General features: G+C 35.1%; 1 protein-coding gene across 1 annotated transcript; it reads left to right on the top strand.

The window, feature by feature from the left end:
- Positions 1-5,601: 5,601 nt before the first annotated feature.
- Positions 5,602-20,050, top strand: LOC131145438 (uncharacterized). The gene is made up of 5 exons (XM_058094515.1): positions 5,602-5,998; positions 7,455-7,596; positions 16,799-17,025; positions 19,063-19,320; positions 19,577-20,050. The coding sequence occupies exons 1-5, from the start codon at positions 5,726-5,728 to the stop codon at positions 19,895-19,897; spliced, it is 1,221 nt and encodes a 406-aa protein (XP_057950498.1). The 5' UTR covers positions 5,602-5,725; the 3' UTR covers positions 19,898-20,050.
- Positions 20,051-20,311: the final 261 nt, after the last annotated feature.

Raw genomic sequence — 20,311 nt, 5'->3', positions numbered from 1 at the left:
AATAAATCATTTGTAAAACATATCTTTCTTTCACAATTTAAAACATATTGTATCGTCTGTTTTTCTACTTTTCATATTGATAATATCATACTATACTATAAAACTGTAAACATATATATATATATATATATATATATATATATAACTATGCTTTTATCCCTAGGACTCTATACGTCATAATTTGACACCTCATGACAGGGTTGTGCGACTCATAGGCGGGACTCTATCTGGTCGGCCATCCAGATAAGTCATCATACTCTACACTACCTCAGCCCGGCCAAATTGCATCATATCCTAAGCTCGGGACTGGCTACTACCTCGTCAAACCGGCCCCCTCAACCCAGTGTACTAGGGAGCTGTATACTCTTCGAGCACGGCTGACGATATTCACATTCTATCTTAGATATGTGGTTGCACTCTATCTATATCTAGCAAAGGTACCGTGCTCTGTAATCTGTATCTGTCTGTGTATCTTTTCCTCAGGGATCTGATACTATATACATATATACATATATACACTCTTTTACTAGTTTTCATCATATTTACAAAATTACCCTAACTTTATCTTTCTGTGTACTGTGTCTGTAGCATCTTGATGCTACCTCTGTATATCTATCTATGTATTCTATATAGGTACTCTGTCTATATGTTCTATATGTTATGGTAATAGGAAAACGTGGCATGCTATAACACTGTATATATATACACTGTTCTGAGTATCTGTATACATGTATATGGATATATGTATATATCTGTTTCATGAAACCATTCATATAAAAGCTGTATAACCATGTACATTTCTCTGTGAATATAAATCTATATCTATATATTCTGTGTAAACTCATATACTAGAAAAACTATGTAAATTGTATGTACTGTCAATAACTGCGTATTCAGTATAGTATGATACATCACAAAACTATATAAATTCTTTATCTTATGAAAATCTACTCAGGCCACACAAGCATTTAACTCATATTCTTTATAAATGATCTAATAAACTGATATGAATATATGTTTATAAATTCTCTAATAACTTTATAAAAATTTCTAGCATAACATATTTCCCTTACCTCAATTTTGAAAAGCCCCTATAAAAATCTGGCTCTATACCGCAGGATTTCTAATCCAACATCCTGAAAACGCAATGTCCCAGAACAAAACATCAGTATTTCATAATCTACATCATTTCCTATAACTGCCAGAAAGTCAAAAACTCAATAAAAGACCTTACCCTAAATTTGGGATGAAATCCAACTTCGTTTTCTCGGCGATCCGCTCTAGCAAACTTGTAAAGAATTCCACCAGGAGCGTCGTGGTAGCTTCGGATCGTCTATCCGGTGACTGGTGGGGCCGAAAACGAAGAGAGAAGGGAGAGAGAGTTGTATGAGAGAGTGAGAGGCGCTGGAAATGAGATAAAATCCCGGATTCCATATATATATATATATATATATATATATAAACTAGGGGATTTCGTTGATGAGCCCATTCTTCGTCGACGACTCCTTCACAAATTTCATCGACGAGACCCTATATTCATCGACGAAATTCAGGCTGCCTCAAAACCCCTCTCGGTATTTTCTCGTCGACGAACACAAGGTTTCGTCGACGAAATTCTAAAGACCTTCGTCGATGAAGCTTGGCAATTTTTCTGAAATTATGATTATTTAATATTATCTCCAAAACGCAATGTCGTCAACGAACGCAAAGCGTTCATCGACGAAGTCTACGGCCTCCTTTTGTTTCTATATCTATTTTCTCTCCCTCTTATTATTAAAATGTTATTATTATTCGGGTCACTACACTAGGGATAGAAATCTCAGAAGAGGTTGAAAAACCAATGACAATATGTGCAGCCATTGAGGAATCAAATGCTTCCATAACATCAGATAGATAAAAGCACCTAATCGAGTTAAAGCCAAGCTTTGCGACGACTAGAAAAAGAACCTTCGACTGAATAATTGTGCCGTAAGAATTGTAACGGAGAGATCGCCTGAGCACATGCTGGAGAAATACAACAAGCACCGGTGATAAGGACTTAGAGATATGGCCGGACAAGACCGCTGCTCGCCCTTTCCTGAGAAACTGCTGGAGGACGGAGACGCGAACCGAGAACGGCGGAGAAGACAACTGTAGTATGTTGCTGGTGGAACAAGGGGTTGCTCGAGTAGGCTAGTGTGGTGAGGTTACCAGGTAACAGAGACAGCAACGGCTTTAGGAAGAAACCAGCAGCAGCAGCGGAGGCTGAGAGAAAAGCTCACGGCTGTTGTGCTTCGACTAGAACAAGGGAGCTCCACGACTACGGTGGTGCTCGGATTGCAGTGCAGCAGCTGCTCTGGTTGGAGTTTGCTAGATAAGAAGGTAACCGTGGGGCTGGTGCGGTTGGTGTGGCAGTAGGGAAATAGTAGAGAGAGCTGCGGCCAATCGAGAGAGAGCCTGGGATGACGGACGTTGGAGACAACCACTGGAAAATAGAGAGCGCCGGAGAGAGCAACCACATAAATGATCGGAGAGGACGAGAGAAAGTTGAATGAACGCCAGAAATTGAGACTGAGAGAGATGAGAGTCCACCAGAGAAGACAAACTGAGAGACAACCTGAAAACAGAGATATGAATGCCGGAAAAAAATGAACGAATGCCGGGGAAGACGAAACGAACACTGTGATGAGAGAGTTCCAGAGATTGAGATGCAACAAGGGAACTGAGAGAGAGCCGAGGCCGGAATGAGAGAGAACCGAGACATAGTGAGATGACATCGGAAAAATGCCGCAGGAAAAAAACTTTCCGAGATAGAGTGAAACAAGAAAGTCACAGCAGAGAGACATCGGAGAGAGGTAGCCGAGAGATGCTGCAAGCACTAGGAGTGAAACGAAAGAGTCGGCGGGCGATGAATCGTTGGAGAATTGAGAGAGGCGACAATGATGGATGTCAAAGACGAACATTGGAGATATGATGGGGATCAACATGCCTTATGTATCCCTTTTACTGATATGATGACACATGGATGACCTCCCGATCTCCACTCCTTTGCTGACATGGTGACACGTGGACGACCTCCAGATGTCCACTATTGTTTATATCTATTTTGCAGGAACACATGGGATTAATTGAAAATCATCTACTTCTTTGATGGAAGATTTTTTTTATGTGAAGACTTTGCTATTGTGTTAATTTATATTTTTCGTGTATATGTTATTTCAAGATTACTAGGTGCTTGAAGACCATGCTTGAAGACCCAAGTGAAGTATTGAAGTAAAGTCCAACTCAAAACCCATGTGGCCCCCACATGGCTGTAATGGGTCCCACACGGTTTTGGCCTTCCTTTTGGAATGTTTTTAAATTTCAAATTTGAATTGTAATAATGCAAGACAACTAAGCTTGACTTGTGTGCTTATGAGTTGGAGTTCCTTGTTTTTTAGTAAGTATTAATTGTGTTAGGTTAATAGTTGTTGAAAGTTATTGAGAGTTGTTGTTGAAAGTTATTGAGAGTTGTTGTTGAAAATTGTTGAGAGTTGTTGAGTGTTTAAAGCTTTGTCTCTTAGGCTATGCCTATAAATAGCTTTTTTATTGTAAGAACAAGACATGAAGTTGAAGTTGAATATTGAAGAAGCATCTCTTTGCTTGAGCTTGTAAAGCTTGTTCCTCTCCTTGTGAGTGAGTAGTGTGAGGCTACGGCGTTCTCTCCGGAGATCAAGTGGTCAGAGACCACTAAACTATCCAACGACTCCATCAACCCCTCCTCCATCTAATATTCTCACGGCCCCCATCTACACCACACGGCCAGCATCTTTATACACCCACACGACGATCATCATCTACACTTCATTGCTGCGTTCATCTTATTATTCAAATCTTGTACGAAGGACCTACGGTGTGATCTAACTACGTGTGGAACAACATCAAGTCATCCAAACCAATATCTTGGTAACTTCAATACTTGTGTTTGAATCTTTTTTTATATTTTGTGAACCCTTGCTAGTAGATTAAAATCACATCTTTGAATAGCCCATTTGATCCATAGATTGCAATATTGGTACTTGTTAGTTAAAATCAATTGTATGAATATTAGTTTGCTAACATAGAACTTTTATTTTTGAATCTTTGAAATAACAACTTTTCAGTATATAACTTGATTCCTTTGTGAAAGAACCAATCGGGACTTAATTGCTGGACAAGTTATACACATTTTCAAAATCCTTGAACATGTGAAATAAAACATGATTTATTGTGTTTATGGTCGGACAATTAAATTCTTAAATTAAAGTGTTTAAGTGTATGTGCTTGTGTGAGGGTTGAATCGTAGGACATAGGTCGACCATTCCCGTCCTACATCAAGATAGAGATCTGAGAGAGATGCAGTGATGAGGGAACTGAGACGGTCGAGCACTGTCGACGAACTGATGGAGATGAGTGATTTGCAAAGACGGCGACGGAAAACTGAGAGTCTACAATATTGAGCCTTGAACCGAGAGACGAGCCGAAAAGGATGAACGCCGGAGAAGATGAACAAACGCGTTGTCGATGCTGATACTCCCTGTGCGGCGCAGCAGAACCCAAAAAAAAAGGTGGAAACCTAGGTTAAGAAAAAAAGTTTTCTTTTTTTTTTTTGTTTTTTTGTTTTTCTGCTCTGATACCATTTTAAGATTGGACAAGAATAATTTTCTGTATTGATGTTTTTAATACAAGGATTACAAGGGTATATATAAATAAGAGAATTGGAAAAAATTTAAAGTAAATATTGTGTTAAAATGGAAAGTGTATATATCTCTAATAAAGAAAGGCAGAACAATATAGAAATATAATAAAAATTGTGAAAGTTATAATGAGTTAAAATTTTTAGAGAAATATTATTGTCACTCTAAAATAATATTATTGATAGTTCACATTTAATTTTTTTATATATTAAATAATAATTTTATCCTTAATTAATTTTTTAAAACCAAACGTTAGATCATTCTTTTTCTTTTTTATTTTTTTAAAATTAAAAGGATAAATTTGTTATTTTATGCATACAATAAATAAATGTAGAAAGTTAATTAAATTTTTCAAGCATCATAAACGTCTTTTTCTTAATTAAATTAAGTTTTATTGAGTAAGTTAAAAAATATTTTTTTTAAAAGATAAAATTTACAAAATATAATTTATTTTATGTGAAATTTTAAATTAATAAATGATTCTTCCCTCCAATTATTTAATTAATTATTATTATAATAAATAAAAAAATAAAGAGAACAAAAAAAATTCCATATGCATATACATTTATATTTGTAAATTCTAATTAAAAAAAGAAATTAAATAATATTTTTAAAATATCTCACATGCAAACCTCTATGCATTTAATGATTCATAATCATTTTTTGAAAAAGTAATGTAAAATCATTTAATCACACATTTTAAAGCAAATCTTGCTCGACCAGCGAGATTTGTCATGCTTATAAAGTTGTCTTATTTATATATAGTAAATCTTGTTGTTTGATTCGGTGAGATTTATTTAAATTTTGCTAGACTTAGTAGTGAAATTATGTCCGATTAAACCTGAAAATTATTTTCTCAAAAAATATATTATTTAATATATATATTTTTTAAAAAAAGATAAATTGCGAAAAAACTCTTCTTCTTTTTACGGACCAAATTCCCAAACAGCGGAAGCATAGAAGATTCAAGACGAAGACGAAGTCTACGAGGTGGGAGTCATGAGTAATGATTAGTAGACTAAATAATTAGAATGGGGTTGTTAAGGATAAGATCATCCTATCAACCGCATCTCCTCAATTATCCATTTGGGTCGGCCGGCCATTTCCTGGAGAGGGGCAGAAGGTCAACCCTTGCACTGCGGACACCCACCACCGTCGCCGTCGCAGTCGCAAACAGGAAAAGCAGCTACCTCTCGCTATCTACACTTGCCTCTTCCTCCTCCAGAGCCGCTGTTAGAGCACTTGCCACTGCAGGAGCAGACATGGTCAAGGCCATCAGGGTTCATGAACTCGGTGGACCTGAGGTCTCTATCTCTCTCTCTCTGCGACACGCACACACGAAAATGTCTCTTGATTTTACCAGGACTGTCAGAAATGGAATTTGGGATTCTATTTTTCTAAGCCCAAATCATTAAGATCAACATCTGTTTAGTTGAATTTGGATCCCAAGTCTACTTGTTTGTTGTGGGTGGTTTATTGTTTTTGTTAAATTTTTACTGAAGTTCTCGTTTTGGAACTAGAAACTAACACAAGTGCATATTGGTTTTGTCGGATGCTCTTGCTGATTCATTAAAACCCATGTTCATATTATTTATGACCAGTGAAAAGGGATTGTGTGGCTAAATATATTCTGTGATCGTACTGTATCTAGGTTCATATCGTCTCTTTCTGATGAAAATCCCATTGGTGTTGGATGGGATGAAGGAGAAGAGAAGGGAAAGAAAAAACAAAAGTAGGGACAGATATCCCCTAGGGCAAACACACTGACAATCCAAGTTCACCAGTCATTTTCATAATACCCTTATTTATTGACCTAATATGCATGCGAAAGAACAAAAATTAAATACGGAAACCTCGTAAATGGTCGGACATGGTTTCATGCTTGCTTGTCTCAATCTCATATTGGAAGATCATGTGTTTAACTCTGTCATGCAACTAAATCGCTAGAATATATCTTCTTTCTGTACACTATAAACCAAACCTATGTAGGCAGTAGGCCCTAAATGAAATCTTGCATCACTGCATTCCCCCCTTATTGTAGTTCTTATGATATACACCCCGTTGAAAGGTGGCTTCCTCCTTAAGACAGGCTGTTTCACGGTGTTTTTATAGCTAACTCTACAGTTGGTAGAGTTTATACCCATTTGCTAGGTCTCACTTGCAGTGAGCTCATTAGCAAGTCTTTTGGTGAATTAAGGACTGAAGTCCAGTTGTCCAGAGTGATAAGCACTGCTAAAGTCTAGTGCAATGTCAAATTCTTTGATAATTTCATTAGTCAAATCTAGCAATAGCTCTATGGTATCCTTATTTATGGACCTAATGTGCTCGCCCAAATAAAGATAATCTAATAATGCTAGGAGCCCAGTTTCCTTTGAATAAAGTATTAGAATCTAGTAACTCTTCTCTTCATAAAATATTACTAAAAAATTCTACAAATATGAAAAAATCCTTAAACATTTGAAATTATGACAATATCCTATAGTTTTGCAGCTTGCGCTAATAATTCCATATGCCTTATCTCGCTCTTGTGGGGCCTCTTCTCATTTTTCGGCCTTTTTTGTTGATTTCACTTCACTGAATTGTTCAGACCTTCACAGATAAGTATCCGATCTAAGCTGTTATCAATTATTGCATATTTAATTTATTTTTGACTGTTTTGAGTATATAATTTTGGAGCACCTGCTTATGCCTGTTGCAGACAATGTGCCACTTGCTTTTTTGTTAGTGATTTTACTCATGATAGAATTGAAATTATCATAGGTTCTGAAGTGGGAGGATGTGGAAATAGGAGAGCCAAAGGAGGGTGAGATCCGTGTGAGAAACAAGGCCATTGGTCTTAATTTCATTGATGTCTACTTTAGAAAAGGAGTTTATAAGGCTGCCACGATGCCCTTCACTCCAGGTACAACTCTCTCTTCTATTTGTCTAAGGATGAATGTAGTATATATATGAAAAAATACAAAGAACTATATTTTTGCAATTTAACCTTTCGAGTTGGTTTGTAAATGGCCGTTAAACTGTTATTTACGGAAAATCAAACCTTTGTACTTTCAAAATTGACGTTATCTAAACCATATGTTTCTTCCAATTTCAAGTATGGCTATGTTAATTGATGCAGTCATGATATATAGTTGTATTGAAGCTTTTTGATATGATGATTGAAATTGATACCCTGCGGTTTGAAAAAAAATGTTCATAATATCTTTACTGTGTAATCAAATATAACGTTGTAAATTCAATGGGACATTAGATTTGACTACTTTTTGCCTCTACTTTTGAACCAGTTCTTTCTGAAATACTTGAATCATGATATTTGAGCAATTTGCCTAGGAAATCGGGTTACCCTGCGCCAAAAAAAAAAAGTGAGAGGAAAAAACTGGAATTTAATCTTTATTTCATTTAATGTCTTTCTTTCTTCAATTTTTGGAGCCATTGCTTAGCATCATTCAATTATGTTCTTTTAGTTTGTAAGCAGCTGAGAAGAAGTTATGTGCTAAAAAGCATGGATCACAGGGGAAGGCATAGTTTTCTTGTTTCTTGCATCATTAGTGTGTAATTTGTTTTCTGTGATTTAAATAATAAAAATAAATAGGTTATGAAATTTTATGTTGATTTTATTTGTTTGCAATCTTATATTATTATTTGCACCTGGAAGGAAGTCCCTGAGGCTAGCTTAGGTGGTAGAGGGTTAGGGTGAGATATGGGAGAACTAAGGTTCAAAATCTTACCAATCCAAAGAAAAAATTTCTGGAAGTAATAAAAAACTAACTTGTAGACCTTAATAAAAAAAGCAAGTTTAATTTCCATGACTTAAACAACTTGTTACGCTACCACTTCACTTGAAAGTTTGAGGGGCCATTTTGTATCACTGTGAAAAATTGCAAAAATGAAAACTAAAAGCCAACAATTAAAATTAAAAAAAAGAAAAAATGGCAAACTCTGGTTAAGATTTGATAAAGCTAATACGAATTAAAAAGTTGATAGAACAAATGCTCATTTTGTCCTTCAATCAAATAACAATTAAAAATACAATTTAAATAATAAAAATGAAAGAAATTATTATATTTTATTGTACATGAAAATAAAAAAATAGGAAGAATATATAGTTTTAATGATTTATTATTTTTTTTTCAAAATTTTAGAAACTTTATGGACATTTTTATTTTAGTCATATTTAGAATTCAGTCATTTTATTTTAGTTTTATTCAAATTATGTATGAACTTAATGATTTAATCTACAAATATTAATTTTTCTTATTAACATATTTTGGTGAACAATAGGTTGCCAAAACAATTAAAAATCATAAAATCTAGTTTTTAATTTTATTTGAAAATAGTTGAAAAACAAAACCAAAACAAAAAACTTGCAACGTAAACAAGCACGTTGTCACAATCTCTAACATAAATGAAAATAGAAAACAGAAAAGAGCAACAGTACCGAATGGGCGCTGAGCTTTTAGATAGTGGTTTAACAATGTATATTAAGCTATCCAAAACTCCCCCACCCATGACACGTATCTTATATGGAGGCAAACAGATTAAATTTGGAGCAGTGCACAAACATGTGGAACAAGGTCAGTATAGTGGACATATAGGGAATACATAGATAACGAGACTCAAATCTAGGACCTCCTGGAACTGAAGTTTTGATACTGTGTTATGTTGTCACTTTACCTGAAAGTACAAACATGAGGTAGTGGGTAAACAATGTATATCAAACTATGGAACAAGCATCAATGGAAATAATTTTGCTTCACTCCATTCAAAATTGCCCCCAAAGTCAGTGCACATGATCTTTCAGTATGTGCAAAGTGTGATCCTCCTTCCACTCGCCACCCTAGAAGGTGTATCTTTTCAATTTTCTTTGTATATATTTTTATCTTTGTTTTTCATCTCTCAAATCAAACTTAATTGTCTCATCAGTTGCTTGTAAACCAATAAGTCTGATCTACCTCCTAAATTCTTCAAAAAAAAAACTTGCACATAAAAGTGCATCTCTTGGATGCAAAGAACATATAAGTTGCTATAGAGAACATTGTGGTCCTTGGCAGATATTAGTTACATAATATAATATCCAGTAATTAGTAGTCATGCTGAAATATCTGTTTTTTGTCTCACAGCAGACGGCTTTTCTTGTGTACTCCTTTGGTCATAACACTGTTTGATCAAATTGTATAACTGGGAAATCTATTCGTATTCTCCTTTGGTCATTACAGTGCATGATCAAATTGTATAACTGCGAAGTCTAACTTAGGAATTTTATTTTTTGAGCATGCCATTTTTTAGTTTGTAGACCTTAAGAATTTATAATATATTCGTAACCTGAATTTGTTAAATTTATTTAATCTTTTTATTTTTTATTTTTTATTCTCAGTGGATAGGATTTTAAATCAATTATTTACAACATTTAGATAATAGGATGAACAGAAATTCCAATGGAAATCATTTCCTTCCAGAAAATGCATGATGTGAGTATTCAGCAATGGTCTATAAGAATGATTGTAATACATGTGCCTCTCTTCACCTTAGGCAAAGTGGTGAATGACTCTTGTTAGAACTAACTTCTTAAAAACAAGATATAACATGGAATGATTCTGAAGATCTACTGAAAATTGTAATAATTTGATTCTACAAGATGCCCGTGCAGTGCATGCACTTTAATGCATGAGAAAACTGAGTAGTAAATGAAGCTAATTGAGTTTATCTTGTGTATTCGAATATCAAAATTCAATAAATAAATAAATAATTAATTAATTGAAACCACATGTTATTTGTTGTGTATAAGATGACAAGAGTTTGTTTACAATTAATTTTTTTTAATTATTTTATAAGTTGGATGTTAATTAAATTGAGCTTAATGTTTAATTTTTATATGGTAAGATTAAATTGCAATATTCTTCTATAACATTTGAATTTCGTACCAGAGCTCTTATCTTACAAAAAAAAAAAAAAAAGGTCTTACGGGAGCAATGTTTACCCTTTTATGACCATTGTGTTAAATTCGTTGGATAAAAATTTATACACATATTTTTTGTCCACATGTTATATGATCAAGTGTGATGATTGAAATGAAAAATTTTCTATTTTTTTAGTTTGAACTAGTGGTTTTTTATTATGAAATTTTTAGTACTGAAGTTTGTATGTTGACAATTTTCATTTGTCCCTACACGTATGATTAAAATTTCATAAGTGAAAAAAAATTGGGGCTTTTGAGTTTAAGCTTATTTTGGGAAAATGTGGCAGATACAATGGAATATGACAACAACAACAACAGCAATATTGCAGCTATTAATTTGACATCTCATAGATCTAGGGAGTTGGCTTCATTAGTAGTTTGTGGTCTTTTGGATTTTCCCTTGTCTTATTTAGGAGTCTAGTTGGGTAGTAATCCTAGAAGAGGGTGTCTAAGCATTTGGATGGGTGGAAAAATACTCTATTTTCTCCAAGGGGTTGCATTACCTTTATTCAGGCTTGTCTCGCTTCTTTCCTTATTTATTATTTGTCTATTTTTAGGATTTTGGTGGGGAAAGCTAAGAACTCCGCCTGTGATGCACTTAATGTCCAAATTTTTTCACGCACAACTGGTCCCAAGCCCGGGTAAATGAGGAGGGTTGCATTAGGTAGCTAACAGCCGGCGTAAAATTTGTCAAATCACTATGATATGAATCCTTACCGAATATTTACTGGGGCATTCCCTATGAGCGACGCATTGCACTTGAACCACCCGAGTGTAGCGAAAAGTGGGTGAGGGTGGGCTAAGCCGTTGCCCCGAAGTGACGCACCATGTCGACGCCCGGGTATGGTGTCAAATATGCGAGGGTTCTTGCATCATTCTGGATGTGGGCAGGTAAAGACGTTAGTTTAGGAAACTAGAATTATATTAGCAATTTGGAATATAGGGACATTGACGGGTAAAAGCATGGAAATTGTGGATACAATGATCAGAAGAAAAATTAATATAATTTGTCTTCAAGAAACTAAGTGGGTGGGGGAGAAAGTTAGAGAAATTGATAAATCAGGATTTAAACTTTGGTATACTGGAAAAGAAAAACATAAGAAGGGAGTAGGCATTATTATAGACAAGAACTTAAAAGATAGCGTTGTGGATGTAACTAGAGTAAGGGATAGAATTATAAAAATCAAGATGGTATTAGGACAATAGATAATAAATATCATTAGTGCTTATGCTCCTCAAGTCGGCTTAGTAAAAAATCTTAAGAGACAATTTTGGGAAGATATGGATAGTATTGTACAAGGCATACCAGGGATTGAGAAAATATTTATAGGAGGAGATCTAAATGGACACATTGGAAGAGATAATAAAAATTATGAGATGATACATAGAGGATATGGATATGGAGACAAAAATGAGTCTGGGGAGATGATCTTAGACTTCGCCATGTCATATGATTTTAGTATAATAAATACTTGCTTTAAGAAGAGAGAAGAACACTTAATAACCTTCAAAAATAGACAAAATAGAAGTCAAATAGATTTTTTTCTAACTAGGAGAGTTGATCGTTTATCACGCAAGGATTGTAAAGTTATTTTAGGTGAAAGCCTAACCACACAACATAGAGTCTTAGTGTTAGATATATGTATAAAAAAATGGAAGAAAAAAGATAAATAAATCACTGTAAGAGAACTAGATGGTGGAACCTAAAATGAGAAAATATAATAAAATTTAAAGATAAAGTGATCAAAGATGGGGGTTTGAACATAGAGGATGTGATAGATACAAATACTCTTTGGAATAGATTAGCTAGCTCTATTAAAAGGATAGCAAAAGAGATTTTAGGTGAATCAAGGGGGAAAATCTTGAATAGCAAAGAGAGTTGGTGGTGGGATAAAGATGTACAAAAAAATCATAAAGACAAAAATAATTTGGTATAAAATGTGGCAAAAATGTAGAAACAGAGATAATTTTGAAAAATATTAGGAGGTAAGAAAAAAATGCAAAAAAGGCCATTAGTGAAGTTAAATATAGATCATTTAATAGTTTGTATGATAGATTAGGTACAAAAGAAGGGAAAAGAGATATATTTAAACTTGCTAAAGTTAGAGAAAGGAAGAGTAAGGACTTAGGAAATGTAAAATGTATAAAAAGTGATGATGATATTGTCTTGGTTAAGGACGAAGACATTAAGGAAAGATGATGAAGTTACTTTAGTAAGTTGTTTAATGAATACCAAATAGAAGGCTTAAACATAGAATTGTCAAAGGAGGAAAAGACTAAAAATATGAAATTCATTCGCAAAATTAGAGTTAACGAAGTTAAGTTTGCACTAAAAAAGATGAAAAATGGGAAAGTTATGTGACTAAATAACATCCCAATTGAAGTTTGGAAATGCTAAGGTGATAACATAATTATATGGTTAACTAATTTATTTAATACAATTGTAAAAACTAAGAAAATGGTAGATGAATGGAAGAAAAACACTTCAATACCTATATACAAAAATAAAGGCAATATTCAAAATTGTAATAACTATCGTGGAATTAAACTTATGAGTCATATGATGAAACTATGGGAAATGGTAGTTGAACAAAGATTAAGGTTAGAAACGAAGGTCTCAGAAAATCAATTTGGTTTTATGCTTGGGAGATCTACCACATAAGCCATTTATCTTTCAAGAAAATTAATGGAAAAATTTTAGGAAAAGAAGAGGGACTTGCATATGATATTTATTGACCTTGAGAAAGCATATGATAAGATATTTAGGGAAGTTCTATGGTGGGTTTTAGAAAAAAGGGGTGTATGCAGTAGGTATACCGATGTCATTAAAGATATGTACGATGGAGTAATGACTAGTGTAAGGACTATAGATGGAGAAACTAGAGAATTTCCAATCACCATAGGTGTACATCAAGGATATGCTTTGAGTCTTTATCTTTTTGCTTTAATGATGTACCAATTGACTAAGAGTATTCAAAAGGAGGTCCCATGGTGTATGTTGTTTACAAATGATATTGTATTAACTGACGAAACTAAGGACGGAATAGAGGCTGAGTTAGAATTATGGAGAGAAGTTTTGGAATTTAGAGGCTTTAGAATAAGTAGAAATAAGACAAAATATATGAAATGTAATTTTAGTAATAATAGGTGGAATATTGGAGACAAAGTTAAACTTGATGATGAAGAAATAAATAGCACTTGTAGATTTCGATACCTTGAATCTATTATGCAAATTGAAGGAGAAATCGAAAATGATGTAATGCATAGAGTTAAAGCGGGTTGGGTAAAATGAGAAGTGCTTCAAGTGTGCTCTGTGATCGTAGAATACCTTTAAAATTGAAAGGAAAGTTTTATAGGACAGTTATAAGACCAACTATGTTATATGGATTGGAATGTTAGGCAACAAAGAAACATAATATCCAAATAGTAAAAGTTGCTGAAATGAGAATGCTTAAATGGATGAGTGGTATAACATTGAAAGATAAATTGAGGAATGAACATATTCGTGGTAAGTTAGGTGTAACTCCTATAGAAGATAAGATAAGGGAGAGACGACTAAGATGGTATGGATACTTGCAACGTAGGCCACATAGTGCCCCTGTGAGGAAGAGTGACTTAGTTACTATGGGGGGTAGTAGAAGGGGTAGGGGTAAACCTAAAATAACTTGAGAAGAGATAGTAAGTAAGGATTTAATATCCTTAAATCTATAAAAAGGAATGGTCCATGATCACATAAATTGGCGGAAAAGGATTCATATAGCCGACCCCACCTAGTGGGACTAAGGCTTGGTTTTGTTGTTGGTGGTGGGGAAAGCTGATAAGTTCAAGAAGATTATGAGAGGTTTCCTTTTGTTAATTGGGAGATTATGTGTGGGTCTAAGTTGGATGCATGTGTGGGTTTCGGTAAGTTGGTGTCTAACACTGCTCTTTTGATTGAATGGTTATGGCGGTTTTCCTTAGAGGAGCCCTCTTTCTAGCATAAAGTCATTAAAAGTAAATTTGTCTTCCATGTGAAGGGGTGGGATGCTAATTTAGGAATTAGATGTTCTTCAAAAAGCTTGTGGTGGTATATTTCTCAGTTTACTGCGCTTGGTTCCTCTCACTAATTTTGTCTAGTGTAATGGTGCTTGAACTCATTTCCAAGAAGACATTGGGCTGGGCAATGTTGCTTTGTTGAATTCTTTTCCTCATCTTTACTGCTTGAGTTCGGGGCAAAACGAGGTTATGGTTTCCTTGTTTTTGATTTCTAAAGGTTGGGACTTCCATTTCCGTAAAATTTCTAATGATAGGGAGGTGGAGGAGTTGTCTATTTTGTTGATGTTATTGGTCATTAGATTCTATGGGGGTTTATTCTTGCAAATCTTTGTTTGACTAATGCTAATATTTCCTTTTCATTGGAAGGCTAAAGTTCCTTCAAAGATCAAGGCTTTTATTTGGTTGGACACCAACAATTTGTTGCAGAAGGAGACCTTTAAAGGCACTTTCTCTTGATGTATATTCTCCATATCTCGGTAGTTCTCAAACAGCATCTCATTTGTCTCTGCCCTGCTGTTTTGCTTGGAATATATGGACTAAGGTTTTTGGTCTTTTAAGAGAAAGTTGAGTTTGTCTGGAGTGGTGGAGGATCTGCTAGTCACTTCATTTTCTGGTTTTGGTGAAAGGAAGGATATACCTGCTTTGTGGACTTCTGCAGTTTTCACAGTTCCATGGGGTTTATGGATCATATATCTATAGGGAAAAAGCTGAATTTATCTTTGTTATGGGAGAGGATTCTTTATTTTGCCTTGATTTGGTGTGCTTTTGGTTGCTTTAAAGGAGCTAGGTTTTCTAATTTTGAATGGATCAGTTTGTTTTGTTAGTCCGATTGTTGTTTCTGGATTTATTGTTTCCTTTTTCTTTTTCCTTTGTCAAGGAAGATTTCTTATCTCCTTTTTGTATGTTCTTTCTATTCTAATGAATTCATCTTCTTCTACTATTTTTTTTTTTAAAAAAAAAAAATAACAATAATAATAATTGTCAGATTACTGCTTTACCTAAAAGCTTAAGTTGCGGGTCAACGACGTTTATCAAGCCTTGACATTACTCTGCATGTGCAGCCCAATTTTACTTCAAGAGATGATAAGGAATGACACCCATACTGGAACATGATATTGTTTTAACAAACTTACAACAAACATGGGCAATAAGACTAAAACCCAAGACCTCCTGTCAACTATGGCTTTGATAGCATCTTGATACCATGTTAGATCACCACCTTAAACAACAACAACAATGCTATTATTATTGTTAGCCCCTAGGGTATTCAAGTTTGAAAGTATTTATGTATAAACAAATTTAAAATGTCAAGGATATTTTTTGTGAAATATAACATTTTGCCTAGGGAAGTCTCATATAAAGATTTATTTTATAAAAAATTTAAAAATGAGGATATTTTGTCAAATATTATATTGCTCTTTTGTTAGACAACACGAATATTAATAATAATATTATTATTAGCGCCTAGGTTGTTCATGTGTGAGAGTATTTATGTATAAACAAATTTAAAATGTGAGGATATTTTTTTGTAAAATACAATATTCTGCTTAGGCGTCACGATCCCACATGGGATGTATACTAGGGAAATCTTGGGCTTCTAAGGATGGTTTGGACCCCAACTATGGGAGACACCTTTTATAGGAAAAATCCGTGAGACTAGTAGGCCAAAGTGGATGATACCTTACCGGAGTTGGACCCAAGACTGTTACAGTTGGTATAGCCACCCTGGGTGTACTATCATGTGGGTGAATCCTACACAGAGGTGTAAAGTGGACAATATCTCATTAGAGTTGGACCAAAGACTTACACTAGGGAAGTCCCATATAATGTTTTTTTTGTTTTTTTTTGTATAAAAAATTTAAAAATAAGAATGTTTTTTCAAATATTATATCGCATTTCAGTTAGTTCTGTTCTTCTGTTTTACAGAATTTTTAAGGATTTTTTTTTTGGCCAAACGCTAGGTTTTACACCCTCAAGCCATTCACTTTTGTATATATGGTATAAATAAATATTAGGGATTCTTTTAAGCATGGATGTTAAGAATGTTGTGTACCTTGTTGATGAGGTTGGACTAGTTGAAATTAATTTGTTCAAGAATCTTATTGTATTGCAGGCATGGAGGCTGTTGGAGTGGTGACAGCTGTGGGCCCTGGACTAACTGGTAGGAATGTTGGAGATCTTGTGGCCTATGCTGGCAGCCCCATGGGCGCATATGCTGAGGAGCAGATCCTTCCTGCAAACAGAGTGGTGCCTGTTCCTTCCTCTATTGATCCCATTGTAGCAGCATCTGTCATCCTTAAGGGTATGACGGCTCAGTTCTTGGTTTGTCGTTGCTTCAAGGTTTGTAATCTTGGTACTTGCATAATTCATTGCATATGGATTTCAGTGAATTCCAACATACTCTAAAATCACGATTGGAAATAATTTGTTGATTGAAACTCTTTTTGATGAGTAAAAATTTACCGAAAGAAAAATGAATATAGGTGTAATAGGGGAAGAACCTAGAAGAAAATGCAGTCCCCTAGACAATCGACACTGACAATGATTACAAAAGAAGAAAAGACATCCCCCTTATAGTTTGCAACCATTTGTACAGGGAATGGCAACTTGGTAACTAGTAGTCGTCACCTTAATACCATTTTGATTTCTATGGCTCCTTTCTCTTTAACTAACCCACAAGAGTCTCCAAAGGCTGAAATTTTTCTTTCTGGACTTTTGGACTGGAGGCTCTCAACAACTTCACAGCAACTCCTTTAGAGAATGGCACTGTGCACGAAGCATGATATCCTAAATTCCCAAATGAAGAATCGGTTTTGAAGCCTTAAAACCATTGAACAGTGTAGCAAATGCCTAACCTTTTTGCTTGTCCACTTTACACATGCAGCACATGTTGAACCAAAAGGAAACCTCTTTTACACAAATTATTAATTGTCAAAATGCTGCCCACCATTTCTGCACAATGCAAGCAACCTTACAATCCCAAATACAATTCCAAAGAGTTTTCCAGCATTATTTCCAGTCAGAAACAAATTAAAAAACTTCACTTGAATCATATTAGGTTTTGATCCCGTCATTATCATTAATATTAATTACAAATGTCCAACCTCCTCCTCATCCGCTTTACACATGCACCACGCACTTGACCAAAATGGAATATCTTTTTCACAAATGATCAATTGTCAAAATGCTGCTGAATATTGCTGCACAAAGAAGGAAAGCAACCTTGGAAGGGACGTTACAATTCCAAACGTACTTCCAGGGAGACTCCCTGCATTGATTCCAGTAAGAAACAAATAAAGAAGCCTTGCTTGAATCACACTGTCTCTAATCCTGTCATTTTCATTAATATGACTGTCATTTATCTTTGTCAATCAATGAAATGAAGACATTTAAGAGAAAAAGAAAAGGTCCCTTGATCCTGTTATTTTCATTTATGCTCAATGATATCATACAGGAATTCATATGCTGCAGTGAATGCATATATTGATAGCATATTTATTCATGCTTGTGCATATTGGAGTAATTGTCTGAGGCATGACTTATTGGCTAATCATCATTTCCTTGATGTTAAATTTAATTATTCTCTAACTTTTTTGAGATTATATTCATGAATTATGACAAATTTCGTCCCAACTGGGATCATACATTAAACCTGCTAGTGTAACCAATTATATGTTAATTTTCAATGAAACACAGCTGCTAAATGATCCACAGGAGTTGAGGAAATGTTGAGAAACAAATAAAAGAAGTAAACCCTACTTTTTATGTTGTGACGGAAAATAGATCCGGTAAATTGTATTAGGAAACTAATATTTATACTTGCAGCTCATAAAATTGAAACATAGAGCACAGGGGAAGAATGTCTGGAATGATGTTTTGAAACCCTGACCATGATTCTTAAACTAAAATGGGTATTCAATTCAAATGTCAAAAGGTGGTTCGGTTCACCATCCGGTTCAATTCAAAGTCATTTAGTATTTGGTTGACCATCTAGTTCATGACTCAAAATTAAAGGAAAAGAATTCAAAAGATGCCAAGGTAAAAAGCAGAAAAGTAAAAGTAATGCTTACCAATTTTCTCTTTACTATGTCCAGTTTAACTTGTCACTCTGTATGTTGACATCAAGGATTATACTTTAGAAGATTCCAACAGTGCAAGCGCCTTCTGTGGTCAAAGTCTGAACATCAATTTGATGCATGTGCACATCCCTTTAATGTCAGAATTTGCATTGTTTGATTACTTATACTGTTACATCTTACCATGTCGGTTATTTGCTTGCTCCTATGACACTGATGTTTGCTTTTGCCGTCTCTGACTCACGTAAGGAAACAGAGACAAAATTTGTAGAGTAAATGACAGAATGATCTAGTGTTACAGGTTGAACCAGGACACACAGTTCTCGTACATGCAGCAGCCGGTGGAGTAGGGTCACTATTATGCCAGTGGGCAAATGCCCTTGGTGCCACTGTCATTGGAACTGTGTCATCCAAAGAGAAGGCAGACCAAGCCAGGGACGATGGATGTCAGCATGTGATAATCTACACACAGGATGATTTCGTCTCCCGTGTCAATGAGATAACTTCTGGCAATGGGGTCGATGTTGTCTATGATTCTGTGGGAAAAGACACTTTCCAGGTAATGAGCAACTAAAATCATTCATCTCTAGAAACTACAGCTCCTGTTCTTAAATTCAATCCTGGTTAAATAGTTCATGAGAGAGAGATCAGTTTTGTCAATTTTGCATCAGGTTAATCCCCATCCTCATGCTATGAAATCAACCCTTTGACCTAGTTTCAAATTGGATTTTGGTTGATGATTTCTTCATATCCATGTTGCACTTCGTCTTACTTATGTAAAGATGTGATTCTAAAAGTAAAGTTGAAATGTCCAGGGATCATTGACATGCTTAAAGATTCGTGGATACATGGTAAATTTTGGGCAATCATCAGGAGTTCCCGACCCAGTTCCATTGTCTGCACTTGCAGCAAAATCCCTGTTCTTGACGAGGCCTTCGCTGCTGCAGTACACTATAGAGCGGGATGAGCTGCTGGAAGCTGCTGGAGAGCTGTTTGCAAATGTTGCATCTGGTGTCCTACGGGTCCGTGTAAATCATACATACCCTTTGTCTCAGGCGGCACAGGCACATACAGACCTGGAGAGTAGAAAAACTTCTGGGTCTGTGGTACTGATACCAAATGGCACTGAGCAATGAGTCCTGAATCCCTCCTGCTCTTGTTCTCTCCCTTTTTAAGGGAACCATGTGGTTTGGTATGTGCAATGGATGTGCCATGCAAATACATGTTGGATTAATATGTGAGCTGGATGACCTATCTTTTTATTTTATAAAAAAGAATTATTATCAGCAGCTTATCTTGGTTAATATGGTAATAATTTGTGGTTGAATCTCGCTTGGTTAATATGGCAAAAAAGAATTTCTGTTCTTGAAGGAAGAAGTGGTTTTGAACAAAGATGGTGGGCGTAGGTTCGCTACTGCCCGTGTGCTGCCACATGCGCTTCCTCTGGGTGTGTGGCAGAAGAAGCACAATGTTGAGAAGCTGCTTCTTCTTCTATCTCATGGGACACTACCAATCTTTTTCAACAAGCCGTAGGCGAAAATTGAAGGAAG

The sequence above is a fragment of the Malania oleifera genome, chromosome 13 (assembly GCF_029873635.1).
Source record: "Malania oleifera isolate guangnan ecotype guangnan chromosome 13, ASM2987363v1, whole genome shotgun sequence".
NCBI lineage: Eukaryota > Viridiplantae > Streptophyta > Magnoliopsida > Santalales > Ximeniaceae > Malania > Malania oleifera.
This window is presented reverse-complemented; position numbering and strand designations above follow the sequence as displayed.